The 23,860-nt window shown below is 35.4% G+C and overlaps 2 protein-coding genes and 1 long non-coding RNA gene across 6 annotated transcripts; 2 read left to right on the top strand and 1 right to left on the bottom strand.

The window, feature by feature from the left end:
* Positions 1 to 1,792: 1,792 nt before the first annotated feature.
* Positions 1,793 to 7,517, bottom strand: LOC110421931 (uncharacterized). 2 transcript variants are annotated; one of them, XR_016351568.1, is made up of 4 exons: positions 7,428 to 7,517; positions 7,060 to 7,129; positions 5,701 to 5,896; positions 1,793 to 4,698 (listed from the first exon to the last, which is right to left on the bottom strand). It is a non-coding gene; the product is annotated as an uncharacterized LOC110421931 (long non-coding RNA). The 2 variants fall into 2 exon arrangements; XR_016351569.1 differs by having other exon boundaries at positions 5,701 to 5,878.
* Positions 7,518 to 14,326: 6,809 nt separating this feature from the next.
* On the top strand, positions 14,327 to 16,722 carry IPT5 (isopentenyltransferase 5). Its single transcript, XM_021436063.2, is given in 4 exon segments — positions 14,327 to 14,977; positions 15,184 to 15,655; positions 15,658 to 15,877; positions 15,879 to 16,722. Coding segments are annotated over 3 exon segments (975 nt in total). The 5' UTR covers positions 14,327 to 14,977; positions 15,184 to 15,192; the 3' UTR covers positions 16,171 to 16,722.
* Positions 16,723 to 21,179: 4,457 nt separating this feature from the next.
* Positions 21,180 to 23,752, top strand: LOC110422235 (RNA-binding (RRM/RBD/RNP motifs) family protein). 3 transcript variants are annotated; one of them, XR_016351525.1, is made up of 5 exons: positions 21,180 to 21,424; positions 21,521 to 21,589; positions 22,366 to 22,475; positions 22,559 to 22,702; positions 23,615 to 23,752. XR_016351525.1 is itself a non-coding variant. In XM_021436064.2 (4 exons), the coding sequence occupies exons 1-4, from the start codon at positions 21,208 to 21,210 to the stop codon at positions 22,643 to 22,645; spliced, it is 483 nt and encodes a 160-aa protein (XP_021291739.1). In that variant the 5' UTR covers positions 21,180 to 21,207; the 3' UTR covers positions 22,646 to 23,574. The 3 variants fall into 3 exon arrangements, 2 of the variants coding, with proteins under 2 accessions (XP_021291739.1, XP_089640479.1); XM_021436064.2 differs by lacking the exon at positions 23,615 to 23,752 and having other exon boundaries at positions 22,559 to 23,574; XM_089784353.1 differs by lacking the exon at positions 23,615 to 23,752 and having other exon boundaries at positions 21,182 to 21,424; positions 22,369 to 22,475; positions 22,559 to 23,569.
* The last annotated feature ends 108 nt before the right edge of the window (positions 23,753 to 23,860 follow it).

Raw genomic sequence — 23,860 nt, 5'->3', positions numbered from 1 at the left:
ATTAGAAACTTCAAAACGTCCTTTTTGTAACCACTTTTATTGACAAATTAAAATGAATAAATGACCAAACAAAAGAATATTAATATGTAAGAATTAGATATTACTGTATAAAAAAATCAAAGGGATGTTTGCCCCACTCGTCGAAGAGCGTGTTACAATGTTCCCGTTTTTAGGTGACGATGGATAGCCCGTAACGCTAGCAGTTGCGTCGTTGCGGGTGAACTCCCCCAATCCGCCAACTGCCCCATTTTTTTTTATTCTTTAAGATATTTATTAATATTAAAATTTTAAAATACATTTTTTTAAAAAAATTTAAATCAACATTAAGAGGTACTATGAATTAATTAATAAATTAAATATTTAAATATAAAATTTTAAAATATTAATATAATTATGTTTAATTTATAAAATAATGGTTGATAATTAATAAAGGCTTATTAAGAGTAAAGAAAAATATAGATAGAGAAGAAAATATAAAAGGTTTTTGTGCACTTGCACACTTAAATTATGTATCAATTATGGATCACACATCATTAAGAAAATAAATAAATTTTAGATATATAAGTGAAGGTCTTCTTCTACTTAATAAATATGTTTTTGAATTAAAAATAAAATATTTACTGGTGATATAATTTTAATATATATTAATAATATTGAGCAAAAAAGAGATAAAATCCACCTATTTATGCTAACTACTTGTATGAAAATAGTGTATTTAGGTTAAATTGTTATAATAGAGATTAAATCTGTTTCTGAAGTTGAAATTTGTTCATAAGGTCCAAGATTCTGATAAACAAATGACATTGGTAAAAGTTTGTATTCCTGTGCAGAGGCTTGGTTATGAAATTGCTCTTCAGATTCGACACAATCAAGCTTAGTTGCAGAACGTTAGCTTTTCAACATACATTAATTACTTGTCTTTGCCTTGAAGAAAACCAGAACAAGTGACACCAATTCTTCCTTTTGTTGTAGATACCGGGAATTCTTTCTGAAATCTTGTTGATCGAGCACGATGGACTATTGTAAATAATTTTCTTTATAGACTTGTCTAATTTGCCACTGGCTTCTGATCATTTCTTGAAATGCAAAGCAGATCAGAAATCAGATAAACTTGATGGTTTTGAAGAATCAACCATTGACATATTTATGTTACACAGTTACTTTTTCACTACTGAGCTAATTAATTACATTTTTCTTTGGAATGCACTGTGCATATATTTTATGCATAACATGTTCATGGAGATTGGTTGAGAAATCAAATAACAATCTCCTTAGACTATTTGAAGTCCCATCTTCTCAATCATCAGTATCTCCTTGGAATATGAATGGTTACTATTCATGAAGGACTTGAACATTTTAACTACTACAATTTTCTCTTTTCTTTGTTTTTAATTTAGGGTGGTTTGAAATAGGTATATTAGCCTTTATAATTCATTATTAATTTATAAACCCTTCTTTTATTAAACTACAATAGGGTAGCAGCAAAATTACCAGTCCCACTTTGAATTGGCATCTAAAAGAGAGTTCATCCTACAGGTGTAATGATCGTAAATCCTTGACCCCATTTCGTGCCCCGATTCTTGTGTCATGGGCTAGGAACTTTAGCTAAGTTTCATATAACGTTTAAATAAGATTTCTTAATGAACGACGTAAAAACAAAAAATAATTAAATATAAAAAAAGAGATTGAGAAAATAAATAAATATTATTACTGTAATGAAAAAAAATAAAGTATTTAAGATTTAAATATAAAGTAAATTACTTGATAATAAGACTCGACATTTTGATGCCTCATAAAAACACTCTAAGATGCTATTTATAATAGTTTACTTGACTTAAACTTGATGCCCAAGTAATTTAAATTTGCATGAAAGGAAAGTCTTAAAACTAAGCTTACTGGTAAGCAAATATTCTCACAAGTTAGGAAAATTGACAAAGATTTTAAAAACCATAGAAACTTGCTTGGCTATGAAGTCGGCAGCACTATGCTTCTGTGTGCTGAGCATGTGAGCTGCTGTTGCCTCCTGCTAGTGCGTGCGAGCTATTGGAGCACTTTGTTGGTTTAGTGTGGATGGCTTGTTTGTAGTTGGCCCCTATCTCTGCAAAGCTCCATGGCCATCTGCGATTGTGGTTTGGCGAAATGCACTTTAAGCTGGTGCTCTTGGGTGAGCTAATTGGTGTCTCTGTCAGGTCTTCCAAGGAGTGGTCTTCCTCGGGGTTAGACTCTATGAGCAAGCGGCTCCTAGATAGGTTGGCTTGGTATGCGACGCTCATGTGGAACTGACTTGCACCTGTTGCTGATGGGCGTTCAGCATGTGCGAGCCCTAATGATGTCAGCTCTTACCATTAGGCTTTGTAGAGTGCTGCCAGGGTGAAGCCCCTTTTGGCGTGTGGGCATTGAGAATGTGTGGCCCGTTTGTCCTGTTGCTGTGGGGCCGCCCATGTGTGTTGCTGTTTTGTGCACGGGCTGCTTGTGAGGCAAGGATCATGTGGCCTTCTATTGCACGGCCCAATGGTATCGAGTTGATTATGCACGCGGCCTTTTCCTATGAGGCTGAAATGTGCGCGGCCTGTATGCGTGCTGGCCCTTACTACCGGACCTTGCACTGCTCAAACTGGCTCAGATTTGATGGTGCATTTGGCATGTAGATCTGTGGAATGCACGCCTAGTACGCGTGTCGTGTGGCTCTACTTGCTTGGTTTGTTGTACTAGCTGGCGATGCTAGTCAAACTACTTTAGGGTGTGCTGTCTGCTGGCTTGTGTGCCACTATTGTGGCCTGAGCACCTTACTATTGGGATTGTCTGGAACTCTTTTTTTACAGGCTATCTACTTACAGCCCTCAACAAACTCCCTGCCCCAATCGTGCCTAGGGGCTAGGCAGTAGACATACGTGCTGCTGGATAAACAATGGCAGATTGGACTAATCACGGATCTACGAACCGTGACATTTTATCCTAATTCAAAATTATGCGATTTGTCAAAATTATTAAAATCTCCAAATAGCTTGTACTATGTAAATCAAAAAGAAAAGCAAGTGAAGAATGTAGATGCTTAATTTTAATTAATTATTATTTTTGAAGTATTGTGTTATAAGAAAATTACATGAAAGGTGTTCTAAGCGCAAAAATATTTAAAGTGTTTCAAGCGTGGAAGTACCTATAAGTATTCCAAATATAGAAGCACTTCCCAGCACGAAAACACTCATAAACATAGCTATTTGTACAGGAAAGGAAAAGCAACTCAGAATAAGTGACAAGATTCATGAGTTATTTTCACATTTAAGACATTCTAAAGAACTTGGATTGGTAGCTTGGATATGAAAATAGTTAAAAGGACTCCCTCTTCCTTGAAATACATGTGCTACACTTTTTTTTTCTTTCATTGCTTCTTAAGAATGCCCGTGGTGTACTATTAAATGTTACTACTCTATTACTCAAAACTTATTAAATGCTACTACTCTATTACTCAAAACTTATATCCACTATCCAATTACATGATAATTTTTTTAATATCTTATAAATCGTTCTTTAACTACTCTTCCATAGCAAGCACGTGTTCTACTAACTACTCTTAAGAAAATATTCATGTTCACCATAAATATGAAGGCTTTAAAGGTAGTAAGGTAAGGGAAAATCATTAGAAAGCCAACACAGATTATACTAAAAGCTCTTTTGAGACTCCCCAAGCATTCTTTTTATTCAGCTCTTACCATTCTCTATAATCCGCTGCTTCTTTCACCTTTTCTCATCTCTCACTACCTGCCATTCAAAGCACTTACATTTCAAGGCCTACTCCAATCTTCTTCTTTGCCTCTTTTAGCGCATTATGATTTACTTATTGCAATATATCTTCTATCTCTAATAAAAAAACCCTCTACAAAGAACAATTGAGACTCCCACTTAATTAGAGTTACAATCAAACAAGTTCTCAATGTGACATAAATCTCAAGCAACATAGCAGCATCATTCATGCGAAACTTCCCTGCTCCCTAGTGTTAAAAAAATCGAAGGAAAACTGTACCAGTGTCCTATCAAAACTAGTTTTCATGTTATCTATACAATCAAATCAAAATATCCTCTACCCTTCTCTCTATCATTTACACTTTCTCAGAGATAATGGGCAACCAACAGCATCCCAAGAACAAATCTAGTTGAATGCAAAATAAAAGCATGTCAGATTGCACATTGGATGACGCTATCAGCAAAATAATTTCAAGTGTGTCAGGTTTATTTTTGTTATTTTTCAAGAGTATCATCACATATAGCAATCAACAAATAGTTGAAGGCAAAACCTTAAGAATCTAAATGAAAATGAGAAGAAAAACCACAAAACTCAGCATATTAAAACATTTTTCACTTTCTGTTAGTAAATAGAGAATTATTTTTCGTCCTTCTTCCACTCTCTCATCCCACCACCAAACCCAAGTCAACCTGAATAGAAATTTCAGCCTGGAAAACCAGGCCATACCAATTTATCGCCTAGTGCTTTGCAAGTCGAACATTGGTGACTGGTGTAATCTAACATCCATTCTGGGTTAATTGGATGGGTTGTCGATATCTAGTTAAGTTCTTGTTGTGATAAGTGATTTGTCCATTTGGGATTTTAATAATTTAGACAATTAACATAATTTTGGGATTGGGGTAGGAACAGGGCACCAAATCGAAGCAGAGCATTAGCGTTCTCGGTGTAATAGTCTTCTGTTCAAATATTAAAAGATAAAAATGAAACGAAAAAGGAAAAGTTAGTTCAAAAAGCTAAGTAAAAATAATAAATCCGTTCAGGGGCGAAGCCTTGACCCCCAAAATTTTTAAATTTCTTTTCATTACATATAAAATTTTAAAATTTTTTATATATTCTCTTAATAATCCTCTCAAAATAATTTTTTATTTAATAACTAATACAAATAAAAAATAATTAAATGATTTTATATATCTCACTCAACTTTAAAGTTTTTTTTATTTTTTAATTTATATTATTATTATTTATTTATTTTCATTTCTATTTTATTTACTCATATGTTCTAAGTTTTTATAGATTTTCTTTCTCAAATTTTTACAATCCATCAATCATATTTTTTTTCTTTTTTTTGTAATGTCATATGTGGTAACTTCTACTAACCATATTCTTCTTTTTTCAATTATATAAATTTTGTTTTTCATAATTTTAATCTTTAAAATTTAATAAATTATTATATAATTCTCAAATATAAATTGTACTGTTATATTGCTATTTAAAATTTCATTAATACCTTATTTTCTTATTTATCTTGATTATATAAGAGAAAATTAACTTGAGTATATTTTTTATGTGCTTTACGTTTATAATTTAGTTGATATGAAATTATCTTAAATATATAGTTTTTAAATAATCATGATTATATAAGAAAAAATTATTAATTTTATATATTGTATTTAATTATTTATATTTTACACATTATATTTTTTATTTAATTTTATATTTCTATTATCAATTTTTTAATTTTTAATTGAATTTAACATATTTGTTTTTAAAATTTTTAATCTTTATTGTTCTGTATTTAGCCCTCTAACAAAAATTGGCTAGCTCTATCCCTGTTCAAACTTAATTATCCCAGAGAAGGCACAACAACAGAAAGAAAAGAGTAATTAATTAAGCCAGTTATTTAAAGAATTACTATATTCATATATAAAGAATGATATCTTTACTATGAGGAAAGAGACCTGAGATGTAATGGCAATTTTCTGCTAGTTCCGGAATTCTCGACACTCGAGCATACTTTGGCAAAGAGATTGAACTGCTGTAATGCGTACTGCCTTGCAAATTGTTTTACCTCGTGGCCGCGGATCGGAGACCAGGGCTTTCAGTTGATCCCAAGCTATATATTGCCTGATTATGCGGCTGCATCCAATTTAGAACCTGGATCAGTTCAAAGAGCCAATCAACAAGACGAGAACTAACTCCATTTTCAATGGATCAAATCTAAGTAACAATATCTTATATATCCACTTAATCCAGCTATTCCAACCATTGTGCTCCATTCAAAGCAATTATTCTAGTTAGCAGGCAAGCCATTAATTCCCATATTCATCTACTGAAAGCTGTAAACTCAGACAAAATGCAACTTTATAATGGCCTTTGTTACTTGCTAGGCATTTCTAAACTTGCATATTTGTCTGAATTTGCAATCTCAGATGCAAATATGGAGGGCGAGGTTGATGGCCAAGGCGGGTGTCAGTTGCTCCCATTACGAAAACCACTTTAGTTTTCTAGCGAAAGAAAGGTTCATGGTAAGCACCCCATTGTAAATTCAATAATGGGGTTGAGCTTGATTGCAAGGCAGACGAGGAAAGTTTTTCATGTCAAAACTTCAAAACCTCGAAAGGTTGAAAAGAAGAAGAAGAAGAAGAGAAAAGATTACAAGGTCTACTCACTTATAGAGAAAATAATAAAACAAAGCAATGCACAGGAAAACCCCACAATTTTTGATGGACCTAGAAGAAATTACGTGGTCCCTGCAAGCTGCCTATGCATTATGCAGAAAGAAAAGAGACAAGAGCAGAAGGAGAGGGCAAGAGAGAGGTTAATAACAGCAGCAGTAGCTTCTTCTGATTGCCTGATTTCCGCAAAATATACTCAGGCATGGTTGACTCTGACTCAAAACTTAACCATGAAGAAGGTACTTTCGGCACCACCCCTCACCAACCCAACCATCAAGTAGTCAACGGCGAGATTGACGCTATGATTTTACGTCCGTTTAATAAATATAGAGTCAATAAAGGCAAAATCTTCTTCTAAATATCTGTTCAAATACTTCTTAAGCTCTGACATATTGATCTTGTTACACAGCTACTTTCCTTTGGACCAATTAATTACATTTTTTCTTTGGAATATGAATGGTTTTTATGCATGAAGGACTTCAACATTAATTTTAACTGCTACAACTTTCTCTCTTCTTTGTTTTCAATTCCTGATGCAGAGGGGATATGGTGGTTTGACATAGGTATATTAACCCTTATAGTTCATCATTAATCTATAAACCCTTCTTTTACTAAACTACAATATGGGAGTTGCAACATTACCAGCATTCCTATTTTGAATTGACATCTAAAAGAGAGTTCAACCAATGGGTGTAATGGCCTCCTCAGCAATCTGTTCAAATATTAAAAAAATATACAAAAATAAAGAGGAAAAGTAAGGTTAAGATGCTGAGTAAAATGATAAATCTGTTCCAAACTTTATTACCCTAGAGAAGCCATAACAACAGAAAAAAAAGAGAGTACAGCCACTTATTTTAGGAATTACTGTATGCATATATCAAGAATGATATCTTCAGGAGACATGACATGTAATGGCAATTTTTCAGCTAGTTCATTGTTGACACTTTAGCATACTTTGGCAAATTAAGAGATTAACTGCTGTAATGCGTATTGCCTTCAAATTGTTTTACCTCCTGGCTGCGGATGGAAGACCAGGGCTTTTAGTTGATCCCAAGCTGTATAGTGCTTGATTATGCCCCTGCACCCAACTTAGAACCTAGAAATTATATATACTATTTATTAGTGCAAGCAGTTTATATCAATTCAAAGAGCCAATCAACAAGACGAGAACTAACTCAATTTTCAATGGATCAAATGTATGCATCAATGTCTTATATATCCACTCAATCCAGCTGCTCCAACCATGCGCTCCATTCAGCTTGATCAAGAGCCACTCAGCCAATTATTCTAGCGGGCAGGCAAGCCATTAGTCCCATATTCAGCTACTGAAGGCTGCAAATTCAGACAAAATGCAAGTTTATAAAGGCGTTTGTTAGTTACTAGGCATTTCTAAACTTGCATTTTGTCTGAATTTACAATCTCAGATGTAGAATTGGAGGGCAAGGGCGAGGTCGATCGTCAGGGCGGGTGTCAATTGAACTCATTACCAACCCCACCTTAGTTTTCACTCGAAAGAAAGGTTCGTGGTAAATTCAGGAAAGGATTGAACTTGCTTGCAGGCTGACAAGGAAATGTTGAAAAGAAGAAAAAGAGAAAAGATTACAAGGTATACTCACTTATGGAGAAAATAATTAAACAAACCAATGCACAGGAAAAATTTAATAACCCCACAATTTTTGACGGACCTGGAAGAATGTAGCCTTTACAAGCTGCCTATACAGAAAAAAGAGAGAGAGAAAAGATGCAGAAGGAGAGGGCAGAAGAGAAAGCTTAAGCAATGGCAGCAGTAGCAGCATGCCCAGCTGAGATGATATCAATTTCCGACTAATTGATTTCCGTAAAATATGCTAGCATGGTTGACTTTGACTCAAAACTTCGACATCAGCAATGGACTTTCGGCACCAACCCAACCATGCAAGTCCAATTACGCAATAATCAGCGGCAAGATTGATGCTATAATTTGACGTCAGTTTAAATAAATATAGAGTCAAGAACGGCAAAACCTTTTTCTAAAAATCTGTTCAGACAGTAGTTTCATCTATTCTTCTTAAGCTCTGAATTTGATTTCTCCACTATTTAGAGTTGCCTTATATATATATATATATATATAGGGTACTTGTAGACTAGTAGTAGTTAGCCATGTCCCTGCAGAGAGGGCCGCCCTTTTGAATACTTCAAGGCCCAAGGGTTCCCACTAACCAGTGCAGATTATGGCACTGGTCCGATAAATGTTCAACGGAAGGTCCATTATGGCAACGATGAATGCCACAATGCCATTACGGTGAAGATTAGATTATGGATATAATATAAATAAGAGTCTAGATTCGGAGATTTGGTCTTGGACTGGTGGTCATGACCTTGCAATGAGGGAACAATTAACATATAAATATATGACAGGAAAAGGTTCGAAATTCATCAGGAAAAGTATTTGAGCTTCTACCAAGTATGTGGTTGCAGCAAGAACTTAGTTATTACAGAACTTGATTCCTGTATATATGGATTCTAAATGGAACCTGCTTTCCCTTGAATTCCGTCGCCCAACTAAATAGCCCAAAATCTTTGATCTAAGATGCTTCACAGCCCAAAATAGCAGAGAACCTTTTCTTCTCCAATTCTTGTTAATGAGTACAGATTCTCTAATCTCCCTATTTACTGGGGACTTTGAATTTAGAATCCCACTTAGACTGAAATGATCACATCGGAAAGAGACGCAGATGCAGTTTGATCACATAAGTTCATTCCTATCCCAACTTTTTATTTGTTAAAAAAAAATAGTTACAAACTGTAATTTTCTTCCATGGTGCATGTTTTCCCCCTGCCTTTCATGGGGATATTAATAGCTAGTTTCCCAAAAAAAGAACTACATTTGTGGCTTGGGAATATTTCTGAGCTGGATTTAGTTGGGAAGGAGGCAACAGTCCACACAAACTCCCAAAAATAGAGAAGACGGGTTCCTGAATTCAATTTAAAATCACAAATTTTAGAAACCTGTAGGAATATTTATTTTGAGTGCACAGATGTGATGGAGTTTAAAGAGTATCACTGATTAAAGAAATTGTCATGTCATGAAAAAGCCTCCCCAATTGTTAAAGACTTTTAGATCAATAGCTGTATGCAACAGAGCAGAAGGTGAGAGCTTCTAACTATACCACTAAATTATAGGTATCAAGATATGTTCAAGAGTCTGATTTAAAAGTTTAAAATATTAGGTAAGGTTAAGCTTAGAGTTTTAATTTAATGCCTACCAGGGACCAGAATTCATGGTAAAAGGGGAACTATAACCATCAGAAGTCGGAAAATATTTGCTGTTCTAACTCTGGCTCATCCGATCAAAAAGATTCTTATTATGTGGGAATTCAGGTTTCTTAACCTTGGTAGGAGAAAACCCGAGAACAAAAAGCAGACAGCAGTGCATACATATAGGTAGTTGTGTTTGCTAGTAGCAGGTTTAAAAGTTCTGGTTTCTAGCTTGGCGACCTACCCACTTTTAGATGAAAATGACCAGAGAAGTTATTCAGAATATGTGTACGGATTTCCAGATGAATGATCCTGGAAGGAAGGACTCTATTTAAATTATAGTAACTTGCCTTAAATATTTGGTTTTAATAAATCCTAGGCAAGTTGGTGGGCAGTCCTATTCACCACCTCTAGATGAATTCATTTCCCAATACCTACCATGCATGGGGTCAGCTCAGCAAAATCTATCGGGAAAACAATGCTTTTGCGTTTTCCAAATCATTCTCCTTTGTGCCTTTCAATGCCTGATATATTATTCCTATATTGCTATGATTATAGATTAGCATTTTTTTTTTGACAGCGCCACCCCCCCCCCCCCCCCCCGCCACCCCAGGAGTTCTGATGTAGGTAGAGTTGGAAATTCTTATTCCTATGTTCAGTCAACAATCATGTCAATTTAAAGCTCATATTTGACAGGAGTTCTGTTCATGTCAGCGTGATTCAGAATGATCAACATTAGCTAATTTGTTTGTCATGTTCAACTTTATATTATCCTGCTAACTTTATATTGTTGGCTTCTTTCTCGAATGGCCACTTAGTTTCATGTCATCTAGAAACTCACTAGAAATGAAATGGGAGGCGAGATATTACAAATACAGTCTTTGTTCCCTCCAAGCTGAAAAGTAAACGTGAATGATCGCTGCTCATTGACTGGTTTTGATTATAAGCATTCTGGATAGACTTGAGACACCCTAAAAACCTAGACCAAGAGGGTTCATCTTCATCACCAGGTTAGGCTGTAAACTAATTTTCTAACACCCTAGTAATTTGCATAGGCAGAGTAGGCTGGAACCACCCTGACTGATTGAACTATAATAAGCGCTTAAATTCTGGCTGTGGCATTTTGCGCAGACGTCATAGGTGATTTGCATAGTATTACACACTTCTTCCTGGATAGTTCGGGTTTGGTTGTCAGAGACTAATTAAACTACAATTTGACGTATAAAACTGTCATTGTTTAGCAGATAAAAATATGAACATCTTGGCTCTTATCCTCAGATCAGGTTTTATATATATATGCATAAATCAAGTAAACAATTGTCAAAGAAGTGAAGAATAAGACATGGGAACAACTAAACGCGTTGACAACCATGGAATTAGCTTGAAAGAGTATTTCAACTGCATTAAAATTTATTTGACTTGATGGCATTCCATGCCATCGCGTAGCAAACCAGCTATCTCAATGAACGATACTCGAAATTCTGCAGAAAATGACAATGGCTGATGTTTCTTATTAATTTTAATTTTTGGTTCTCCAATTGAGTCCTAATAAACACAAGAAAATGGTGGCAAGAATTGGAACTTTTCGATAAATGCACTGAATGGGAAGTGGGGTCTTAGGGAATCAAACAAAGGTGGGCTCAAAGGAAGAAACAGCCCTTGAATAAATATTTAAGAAGTGTAAATGTGCATCTGCAAAAAAAAGTCTTGTTTATCAGTATTAGTGTCCTTTAGGATTATAATAATGAAGTTATGGTGATTCTATTAAGAAAAAGTTAGGTTAAATAAATATATATATTAACCCCATTATTGACTTGCTTATGATTGCTTTTTCGAGAGCTTCTCCAAAGGATAGAAGCCACGCCAAAACCAAATGTAAATCAAAATCACAGATGCTTTTGGTGGGATATGTAGAATGCCTGATTTTTCTTCTTGCTTGGTGCTGCAAATCTTCCGTCGGTAGCTCTCTCTCACCAAGCATTTGCATAACAGACACCAACATATGATGCAAGGATGATGGTGATGATTAGTATAATCAATGGAGCCGCCTACTTAATCATGAAAAGCTAATGGAAAGTTTAACTCATGCCCCCAGATAAAGTGTTGCGGAATGATTATTGGTTGTGCAGCTCTCTCTATGTGTTTGAATACATATTCAAAGAAATGGAAGACCATCAAGTCTCCTTTAAGCTATGAGGAAGAAAGCAAGTTGTGGGCAATCCTTTTTATAATCTCTCAATCATATCCTTTGAGTGCCACTCCCATTTGAATTTGATATTTAAAGTGACTTCAGCACTTATATACAAACGCACGCTCACCCATCATTCATCACAAAAAAAAATAGCTATATAAATCTGTACTCTGCAATCTGAATGCATGCTTGACTTCATCTTTCATCGATTCAGGACCCCCCCCCGCCTATGTTTTGACAATAATATTTCTTCTCCAATCTTTACCATAAACTATTTGACAAGTTGGTACCTTTAGATAACGTTTATTATTCTCTTCCTAATGATTATCAGCGGTATCCGTCTAATTGATGTGAGAGCTGAGACACATGATTGTGGACAGTGAAAACTTCTTTATATTAGCAGACGATAGTGATTAAGTGGTAACACGTGTGATTAGACAAACTCAGACATTTTTTCACAGTCACTTTCAGATTCATGTCTTTGTTTTTAAGTTGTTTATGCGCTTTGGGAGTGTTTAAATTAGGCATTACTACCATTTTGTAAAGATTTTCACTTGTCATCATTGATCCAACACCTAGAATAACAGTCGAAAAGAAAAGGGTCTAATGATGCTCCATTATATATATATATATATAAAATGGGGGAGGGGTAAACGCTTCTCTGCTATAGCTAGATTTTCTACTTATGCTTACAGTGAGTTTTACTTACATGGACAAGAAGGAAGCCTGAATATATCGATGTTGATCTGCAATTTCATTGCTGCCTCTAATTAGCTATAATGGCTCTAAAAGTATGATCTATAAAGGGAAATGTCAAAAAGCATCTTAACTGCAAGTAATGATAGTGATACTATATAGTATTTATATCAGTTTATCAGTATTGCTGCATACTAATTACCAATTGGCAGCAGTGCCTCTGGTATCCTTCAATTTGTTACTTCCACTGATATTTCAGTGTACTGTCAAGCAAAGTTGCTTAGTCAAAGCAGTGAACAGAGATCTGATTTAGTTAATTCCACAAGGGAAATTCAACAAGAAAAGAAAGGAAGAGAATACCAAATAATCAAAAAGAAAGGATAAAAGGGAAAGGAAAAAGAGAAAGAATAAAGATTCTTGAATGTGTAGTCAATCAATTTGCTGCATAAATTTCTAAACAACCTTTACACTCTCAATATTCCTACAGAAACCTACCAATATTTCTGTACTGAAACAATACTTATTCTCCAAATTTTCAAGTCTATATGATTCCAGAGGATGCTATTTATGGAAACTAAATTCTGATGTTTAACAGTTCTTCCTTACCTAGAAAAACATACAATCTTGTCTGGTGCAAGTGGTGATATTTTTCTACAGCTAGTTTCAAACAATTTTCACTTGATTGTTTGCAGATTGCTTAACTTAAACATTCAGACATAGCTTTCTCTTCTAATGAATACAGAAGCAGTACTGCTAATCTTCTGGAAGCAGCAATTTGCAGCCTTGAATTATTCCAAGTTTAAAATTAAAAAGTAATTTGCATAAACACCACCAGTCTGCAGAAAACCTTTATATATAGCATTCACTTTTTACAGGGTTTTACTGAGAAAAGAAATGCATTTTTTTTTTCTTTCCTCTTCAGTCTTCACTCATCAAACACTGCAACAAACTGCTGATAGTATTATGCATTTTCTATTCTCTGGATCAGAGGCAATATAAAAGAAAAGTATTGTCAACAGCATTTTCAGTAAAAGAAATTAAAGACCAATTAATCACCTGCGGCATCTAAGGGCAAAAACACCATATGAGCATAAAAATTCTCAATTGAACACAAGAGTTTGGGTTTGGCCTTGAACTGGACATAAAACTAATATTTAGGTATCAAAACCACTAAAAGTGAAATTCTCTTTGCCCACTGCTTTTTCTGAAAACAACTAGCCCACTGCCCACCCACATTGTTGGGTAATGTGCTGCTATTTTATATGCGGGATCAGGACATAACATGAAGCACCCTCCCAAAATATATATACATATGTATATATATTTATATATATTGAGACTATTGATAAAACAACAAAGGAAAAAGGAGGAATCCTCTTGTGAGCCACATCCTTCTCCTATGATCAGTTGACTAATTCTAATTGATAAAATACAAGACACTAGACATGGCGCAGACAGAAAACATTAAACAGACGACCCTTTAATATAAATTCATGGAAGTTTTCATGAAATATATGAAAAACAAAAATGGTGAGTCATATAGCAAAGAGGTCTGTCCGGAAATTTAATATGGTTAAATTTGGAGCCAGACCAAAGTCAGCCTACCCTTTGACCTACCAATTAGGACAATACACTGGTGTCACTCAGGTTCCATGAAACATCCATGCTACCATCTTCAAAGATTGACGTACAAAAGCGTAAGAACACATAACATTTGTCTATGCTCTGCTTCTTTTTTCCTTTTTTTCCTGGTTTTCTGTTAAGGTTTTTCCTTCTTTTTCTGATAAGAGTGAATTTGGAGAAGTGATCCTACAAGAGAATTAGATATCCCATCACCAAAAGAAAATAATAGCAGATATAAACCTAATGAATAAATTAATACGTTTGACGTGTTCTCTGATGAGTTCAGAGTCACGAAAGCCCTGTGAAGCCACTTGCTAGAAAAAAAAAGACTCTTTAAAAGTTATTGTTCCGGGCACCATATATAAATACAGCCTAATCTTCTCCATAGTTGTAAGCTTCAAGTGGGATGGACAGCTCCTCTTTGTCATAATCATTCGTTCTCAAACCCCTCAAAAGATTCAATATTTCCTTCATACAAGTGCTCTCCCTTTTTTTTATGACAAATATTTTTTTGCTAGTGTAAATAGATATAGCAGCAGAAAAATATTTCAACATACACCCTTTTGTGGTGCTCAGAACAGGAACACGAAACTGTTCCTTTTGCGTATACCCATTCCCTTCGTTTCTTCCCACTACTAGCCTATTCATTTCACATCCATCATCACCATTTCAACCCTGCTTCTGCAACAGTTTACACGTTCTCTTTTGCCCTTTTTCCTCTGCAGATTTCTCTCTCTTTTTGGGGGTTTCTAACATAGGCAGCTTGTAAGGGCCACTTTCTTCTACAGGTCGCCGCATATTTGACAATAAAAGGTAATAGTGGTCCATGGAAATATGTGGGTTATATAGAGAGCTTGGCTTTACTTAGTTACTTACCATGGTCTTGTTTCTCTATTATCTCCATACGCATAGAGTAGAACTCACGATCTTTGCTTTCTCTTCCTTCCCTTTTCCATTCCAAACAGAATTTTCAACTGGCCTTGTTCTAACTATATACTATGTTCTGCCAACTTTTCCAGGGTTTGAACATGAACGTCCTTTCATTGCCTGCCTGCAAACAAGTACCACCCCTAGGGAATTTCCGAGGGGGGCTCAACGTGGAGTCTTTCTTTCCCAGGAAAGATAAGGTGGTGTTCGTAATGGGAGCAACCGGCACTGGCAAGTCCCGCCTGGCAATCGACCTAGCCACCTGTTTTGATCCAGCTGAGATTGTAAATTCGGACAAAATGCAAGTTTATAAAGGCCTTGACATAGTAACTAACAAAGTCACTGAAGAGGAGTGTCGTGGAGTCCCGCACCATTTGCTAGGCATAGTAGACCCAAACTCGAATTTCACATCAATGAATTTCCGTCACCATGCATCAGTCGCTGTTAAATCCATAGTCTCCAAAGGCCGCCTCCCGATCATCGCCGGCGGCTCCAATTCGTACATCGAGGCATTGGTGAACCATGATCCTGAATTTCAATTAAGGTACGAGTGTTGCTTCCTGTGGTTGATGTGTCATTGCCCGTGTTACACTCATTTGTGTCCGAACGGGTTGATAGGATGGTGCAAGCAGGCATGGTTGATGAGGTTAAACAAATTTTTGATCCGAGAGCTGATTATTCCCGCGGGATTAGACGTGCAATTGGGGTCCCAGAGATGGACCAATATTTCCGTGCTGAATCAATTCTTGATGCCAAAATTCGAGCGAGGTTGCTTGGACAGCCATTTCAAAATCAAAGAAAATACATCTTTGCTAGCTTGTCGCCAATTGGAAAAAATCGACCGCCTTTATAACCAATGGAAGTGGAGAATGCACCGGATTGATGCCACCGAAGTATTCCTAAAGCGTGGCGAGGAGGCTGACAAGGCATGGCACAGACTCGTGGCGGGACCAAGCACCATGATCGTGGACCAATTCCTGTACGACGATAATCGTGTCGCCTCCATTATACCCTCCTCCGATTCCACCGCCTCCACATCATCGGTCCCCTTAACCGCCGTAGCGGCGGCGACCCGTTAAAGGTAGGACACACACACGGAATCTCCCACATGCAAACGATGATTCCACGTGGCATCATGCCACATGGCAGGCTGGCATCTTACCTCTATCTCTCTCTCTCTCTATATATATATATATATATATATTTTCTATCTGAATTTTTGGTTACACAACAAAGAAAATAAAAAAAAATTACTGTGTGGAGATTGGAGAAGTTATAGTTTTAGAGGTTGCTGTCAGGTCGTTAACTACGTACATTTGGTGGCCGTACAAATGGAAGCATTTTAGAAATCCGTGCGCACTGTTATCTCTGAAGTTACCAAAAATAACCTTTTTATGCTTGGGTGCGGTGCCCATGCGTCAATTCTCGATGCAGGAGACTCTCCTTCACGGGGTCCGGTGTCATTTGTTTGTGTAAAAAGTCAAATAAGCCCATGGATCCCAACCCTTTGTGCGCCAGACCAATAGTGGTAATTTGGTCCTTACGGTGTGACATGACCTGTAATGTACTTTTTTCAGAAATGATATTTACAAATGGTATATGTATATAAAGAAATCATTGGAATATCAAAAGCTCCAACTCATGATTGCTTAACCAACTGCCATTGATACCACATCAGAGGGCTTTGGAACCTTGAAACTGCAGGACCCCACCAAAAACGACCTCCCTTGATTTGATGGGAGGGAGTATTATGCTTTCGATTGACAGTTGATGAGGATCAACGGCTGCGATTGAACATTCGGATTGGAATCTGGAAAAGGGTGGTGGGGTCAATGCAGAAGCCCTTGTCCTCTCAATGCCATTTGATTCCAATCCATATATTATGCTGCTTGGTGCCCACCCCCCCACTCACTCCCGCCTCTAATTACATTATGACTGTTTAAATTAATTAGTTAACGGGTATTAATAGACCCGGATTAAAGTTTTATTTAATATATTATTCTCATCGAATTTAGGAATAAATATTAAATCAATAACAGTTTCCCAAAGTATAAAATGCCTCCATGGAACCTGCAAAGGACAAAAAGAAAAAAAAACAAAAGACATCCTTCAGTTTTCAAGTGGTCAAAATCAGCTTCAGTGAGAGATTATAGGGAAAAGAGGTCTAACCTTTGGCTTTGCATCCCATAAAACGCAAAAGGGGATAATGATTTTATAAAAGCTTCCATGGAGGGGGGTATCATTCTTTTCTCCTTTTTGTTCTTTTGGCGAGAGGTAAGAAAGCCCTCGGGGGTATCTATATATCTATATCATTATATATATATATATATATATATATATATATATATTATATATATATTGATAACTGAAAGGTAATGTCACACGAAGATTCTTTGTATAATTATTATTTAATTATCTTCTCTTAAACGTACACTTGTTCTCTCAAGTAAGAGAGCATTTCCATCAACTTGTGCCATGACAAAAATATCAATGCAGATCAGTATTGTCATTTCGAAAAGGGGATAATAAAATAACATTGGTTATTAAACAGTTATTTAATGCGATGCATGAACCTTTATTGTTAGCGTGCTCTCTCTAATGTTTAATATTGTTAAGAAAATTTGCTAACATCATGTTAATAGGTTAATTATTTTGCAAACATAATCAAAGTCGATTAATGTAAAAAATCATGTCAGACAACTGTTAATTTTTTAAAGATTAAATTAACATTTGTTCTTTACTACGGTAAATATTGTGAAGTATGTGGAGATTAGTAAACAAAAAAGGATAAGCAAAGGGTCATTGCCTACAATACCATAAGTAAGTTGAGGCATTTTTTGCTATACTTCCTTTGGGCATTGCTATTTACAATGGATTGAGAAAATTCTATGAATACGTCTAAAAATAATCAAATCATGTATAAGGATACATGCATTATTGCACGTATATATGCATCCCAAAAATACACTTTTTGCATATATACCTAATTTTTTCACAAAAAATAAAAAAATTGGAAGCACATAATCTTTGTTTGATTGTTAAATTAGACAAAACTAAAACCAAAAAGAGAAAATGAAAGATGCTAACGCGTCCCCCTGTATGATTTGTGTTCTATCCTTTATAATGGAAAAAGTTAAGGTGTGAATAAGACGAGGAGGAAAGGAAGGAATACCCACAGGCCACAACACACAGTCTGATTCAACTTATCACTTTCAATCAATTACATGTTTGAGTATATGACAATATAAAGATCAAAGAGCAGACTGTGACCTATCATTATCTTAGTGATCAAACAAAATATCATGCCAAAACAACTTAAGGATCAAACTTGGGCGCAATATCGGTAGTGCGGTATCTTAATGGTGACCAAACGAAACCAAGGCCATATATATAGTCCGAGGTGTTGCATCAATATATATATATATAGATTTATGAAACCAAAAAAAAAAAAAAACTAGCATGGTACGTAATTCTAGCATAGGGGAATCTTGTGTCGTTGCCTAGGGAGTACACCATAAGGACAGGCGAACCATCCATGCTGGTGGTGCACGTACGGGGTGGTAGTTATCGAGACAAGTCATGTGTATGGTGAAGTAGCCCGACATAGCATCGCATTCTCTTCTCAATGGTCCTGAAAATTTTCAAGCTGGCCATTTCGTTCTCATTTACCTTACAAAGCCTACCATATTGGACACGGTTGGCCTTATGGCATTGACATTTTTTAAAAAATATTATTATGTAATTGGTTATTATTATTATTTTGGTATATTTAGGACTTAGGTTTTAGATTCTGAGTTAGAATGTGATGGAGAGATATATAACGACACAACTTAATAAAAAAAGAAAATCATGTCCCATTTTGGAAGCTTAAAACTGAACTTATAATTTTGGGATTGGAAGCTTGTTAAGAGTTTGAACATGTTGGACTATAGTTAATCTTCAATTGTGTGCTGGAGCCGCAACTTGAAGACAAAGGCTAGCTATGATCATTTGTATATTTATACTAATATTTATGGTGGTGAGACGACTAAAGTTTATTCCAAGCAGGACACGTGGGCAGAAGGAAAGAGAAAAATGCATGCGTTTGCGGAGAGAAAAAGAATGAAAGCCTCACATCATCATCATGATGGGCGGCAAGATGTCTTGTTCAGGCCTTGAATCAAACCCTAAACCCTCCCACTTGAACCCCTAACTATTCCCAAAGGACCTCCAAGCTCCCACACCCTGTAACTGATCAAATGCCCTTCGCTTTCATCCTGACATTATTCATTCAATCTTGTCGTCTCTAGTTTGGTGGCCTTATTTGTTTTTCACTTTTGGGAAAGTCCTTTGGATGGATGCTTTCAACCGCCGATCTTCGCAGAAAAATATCGCTCATATTATGTGGGAGATTACATTTTCGCAAGGTGACGTCGACTGCTAGAGCTAGTCAACAATTCAAAGACGTTTAGAAGTGCGAAACTTGATTGGTTTTGTTTTGGCACGGCCTTTTTTGTATGTATTAGGCTCGAAATCAATTTGTAGGAAGGTGATATGTCAACGACTCTCATGCATGTGTATTGTCTCATCTTCTGCTTTTATATTATCTTCCCTATGTATTTTGTCTCTCTTCTATCCCTTAAATCTCACCTGCCATCTTAATCAAATCAAAATCTTAAATTTTAACCCTTAAGAGTAATATTTCGTATGAGATTTAGGGCATTCGTTTTTATATATTATTAATGAACACACACACACACACACACATATATATATATATATATATATTTATCTTGTGATTCCCACTTGGGATTGACATAAGGTTTGGGGGGGTCGGGGGTGGAAGGGCATATAAATGAGATTGAGACCTTGGATATATTTCTAATCCGATTCCCACTTTCCCTCGAGAATGAATTTAGCTTAGGTTAAACCTATTGTCACTTAATTTAGACTATGGGGTTTTAATGGTGATGGTTTTTCCAAATTCCAATCATAACTTTATAATTTCCCATCACATATCTTTATTATATCCCCAATGGTCTTAGGCTTTTCATGCTTAAGAAGATCATCAACGAATTTAACATATATATGCATCCAAACCTATTCCAAAGTACTTTCAATTAGTGATTGATTAATGCATTACTTTATGTTGTCTATCTAATCAGGCATTCCCCCTTTTTTTTATTATCATCATAATGAATGAATGAGTGAATGGGGTCAAATTTCATCTAGATAACTCAAACATTCCTTGAGATAAGAAAGAAGTGACCAATTCAATTATGAAACTTTAGTATCAACTTGGTATTAGTTAATAACCACAAATATATAGAATTCAAACAACTTTTTCTTTGTTTCGTTTTCTATGTGGTAAAATCCCCCCCACTTATCTTGTGAAAATATTTATATTAAATTCAACCAAGAGATATAGCCAAATTTTTAGCCAATGCTTGTGGGGTATAGGCAGCCTGGATCACGGATGATTAAACAAAAGGGAAATATATATTTTTTATAATATTTAAAAAGAAAATTTTAAATTATTCATACAAATTCAGATAAGTTTTTATTATTTTATTATGTTTAATTAAGGTTTATATTTTTATTTTGAGTCAAACAAACTTTTATAACTAATAATTGACTAGTTGTTATTAATCAAAATACTACTTATCAATCTACGTCATGCAATCTTGACGTGACATGTTAATATGTTATAATGAATAATAATGTGTTATAATGATATGATTATGTAACATTTTCATTTTTCAAGTCAGTATTATGCTCAGCTTCATATGAACTTAAATGACAATGGATATTTTAATTAAGGACAATTAATCAGTTAGTAGTTATATAGACCAATTAGGATCATAATAAAAATATAAAAACTTGATTGAGTGACTTATTTGAATTTTTTTAAATAATTTAAATTTTTTTTTCAAGAACTATGTCAAAGGTCAATTTAAAAAAAATTTAATATATTGTTCTTACTGGAGAAGTAGTTTGGCCCAAGAATAGTGAGGAGGTCTACACTTTTTCCAGCACAACATAAGCCCACCAAAATCAGGGCCAGAAGACGCTTCCATTTTGGAAAGATAAAAGTTTCTCAAAATCCAACAGGGCTTTGGGCATTTGCAGTTGCTCGGATGGCAGTGTTTCTGTCATGTCAGTCGCCACTGTCTTCCTCCCTTCAACCTCCAAAACTGTCCACAATCAACTCAAAACGCTCAATCTCCATTGCCCATATCCCCAAAACATTCAGAACAAGCTACCCATCTCTGACCCATCAAACCATTTGCTGTTCTAACTCCAGTTCTCAATCAGAATCCCATAGTTCTACTTCAGCAGGAGTTTTCATCAAAGGTAAAGTTTTAAGATCTTGTGTATATCGTGGATTTTTGATGGTAATGATAAATGTAGCTGACATTGCATGATTGTTTTTCTATGTTGGTGTCTTAGGATTGCCTCAATCAACCGCTGAAGGACGTTTGAAGAGGGTGTTTTCACAGTTCGGGGAAGTTAAACAGGGTGAGCATGTTTATCAAAGTTTTCTTTTTGGTTTGTCAGAATTTTGTAGCTCAAGTTTTTCTTTTCGCTTACTATGATGTTCATCCAAGAAATAGTTCTAATGAATTTGGATAGGATTATTGAAAAAATACTATGAAGGCATTCATGTCCTCTTGATATAACATATTCCTTTAATAATACGTTTTTCTGTGACATATTTTTCATATAATTGTGCATTAATGAATTTATAGTTGTGGGAAAGAATTAGTGGCCAAACACTTTAGTAAATGCGGTGTCTAGGGGGTATAAAACATAGAGCGAAAACAATCCTGCACTACACTTCACCCGGCTAAAGAAAGAAAGCATGATTCTGTATTTAGACCGAAGTATTTGGTAAAATATGTTAGTAAATCTGGTGAATGTAATGATCATGGATGTGCAAATATGAGGGCCTGCAAGAAAAGAAAGGAGTTTCTAAATCTAGTTGCCCTATCTAATTAAGCTTCTCTAGTGAATACTGCTTCATTTCTTGTACTGAGAAAAGACTTGATCCCAAAAATAAGCATGTCATCAATTGACAAAGGATACTCTGATGTGCCTATGTTTCTGCTTGGAGTTCTTGCAAAATCAAAGTTGTTAGTTGGTATTGGAAATTAGTGTTGTAAATTTAATTTGTTAAGTATCTTTACTTTCATATTCAAAATGTGGTGAACTGCAGGTTTTTGCATCATTTCTAAAAATTACGGCAAGCATTGTTCTCATTGTAGCTCTCTTTCTCATTGTTTAATATGATCTAGCAGTCCATGTTGTCAGAGAAAGAGTATCTAAGCAGTCCTTAGGATCTGCTTTTGTTTGGTTCGATGAGGAACAATCGGCCCAGTTAGCCGTGAAGGAGATGAATGGAAAGGTAGCATATCTAGCAATTACATTGATATATACTCATGTGGCAATACCCTAACTTCCTGTTCTCAAGCCTTCCAAATTGGTTAGTTTTTTGATGGCAGGTTTATTTTAGTTAAAATTGCAACGCCTGGATTGTCCAAAAATCGGGGGAGGGCAACACCATACAAATTTTAATGTTTGCCTCATTGTAAAGCTTCTTTTTCCTGGAAATCATTCTGAGCCAATAAAAAAGTAAGAAGCATTTCACCTAGTGTCTGATGCAACTAACAGCTTAATTCAGTGCTTAGGGAAGCATGGTGCAGTCTTTCACTTATGGTTTCTGTTGAGAATCAAAGAGATTTTTGTTGTGTCTACCTTTACCTCTATGAATATTTGTTACTCCAATCTGTCTTTATCTTCAATAACAAATGAAAATTTCAGTGAACAGATTACAAAAGTGCAAAAGACCACATAACCATTTCAGCTGAAAGGTTAACCTGATTTAAAAAAATAGAGTAATGAGTTACTCAAACCACATAACCATTTGAGTTTAAAGCATAAAATGGGGTTTTTCATTAACTACCTTGTTGACCATCATGTCTTACAATGATTTAATCAAGGTTTGGATAAAGGTCAGGGTGTCAAATCCCACATTTTGAGTTTCCATCAGTAGGTGTAGTCATAACAAATACTTTGGGATACTTCCAATCTCGAAGACTAGCTTTATTATTATTTATATTGATTTGCATTCCCGAATTACAATGACGGATTTAAAATTTTACATGCGAAGTGATTAAAGAGTAATTATAAAAGCAATTATATTATATATATATATTAAGTTATATATATATAATCTTAAAAAAATAAAAAATTTGAGAGTGACGGTTGTCATCAGTCCTCCTTGCTCTGCGATCTGAATATCTTTATAATTAACAAATTAAAAGAAAAAAAAAAGGGAAGAAAAGCTTATATTAAGACACCAATTACCAATAAACATGATGATTGTTTCATGGTACCTTAAAGGATAGTGATTTTTGGTTTTTGGAGCATGAAACATGATGATATTACTAGTTATGATTTAATTTCTTTCGTACTTTTTCCCTATATTAGGCTAAGCTTTTCTAATACTTTTACTCTTGCATTAATTTTATATAACACAAATAGAAAGAGAGTCAGAGAATAAAATGCGGAGATATTTGAATACGACCGCCCGCCACGGAACCATCTGCAGATCACGCATCTTCTGCCACGTGTTCGATTTTAATCGACACCACCGTTGATTCTGTTCCCACCACTATTTCTACCGACTCGTGAACACACCCTACCAAACCCTACAGATCTGGCCACGTGGTCTCACCCAAGTCCCTGACATTTTATTCAGCATATTCACTGACGAACCAAAAAGGATAG

This window comes from Theobroma umbraticum, unplaced genomic scaffold (assembly GCF_002168275.2).
Source record: "Theobroma umbraticum cultivar Fairchild unplaced genomic scaffold, ASM216827v3 scaffold_130.0, whole genome shotgun sequence".
In the NCBI taxonomy this organism is placed as follows: domain Eukaryota; kingdom Viridiplantae; phylum Streptophyta; class Magnoliopsida; order Malvales; family Malvaceae; genus Theobroma; species Theobroma umbraticum.
Note: the sequence above shows the minus strand (reverse complement) of the source record. Positions and strands in the feature narration are given on the sequence as shown.

Coding starts and splice junctions, on each gene's coding strand:
- LOC110422235 (XM_021436064.2), top strand. CDS start 21,208: ATGGCAGTGTTTCTGTCATGTCAGTCGCCACTGTCTTCCTCCCTTCAA. Junction 21,590..22,365: donor GTTCGGGGAAGTTAAACAGG/GTGAGCATGTTT, acceptor AATATGATCTAG/CAGTCCATGTTGTCAGAGAA. Junction 22,476..22,558: donor TGAAGGAGATGAATGGAAAG/GTAGCATATCTA, acceptor CAAATTGGTTAG/TTTTTTGATGGCAGGTTTAT.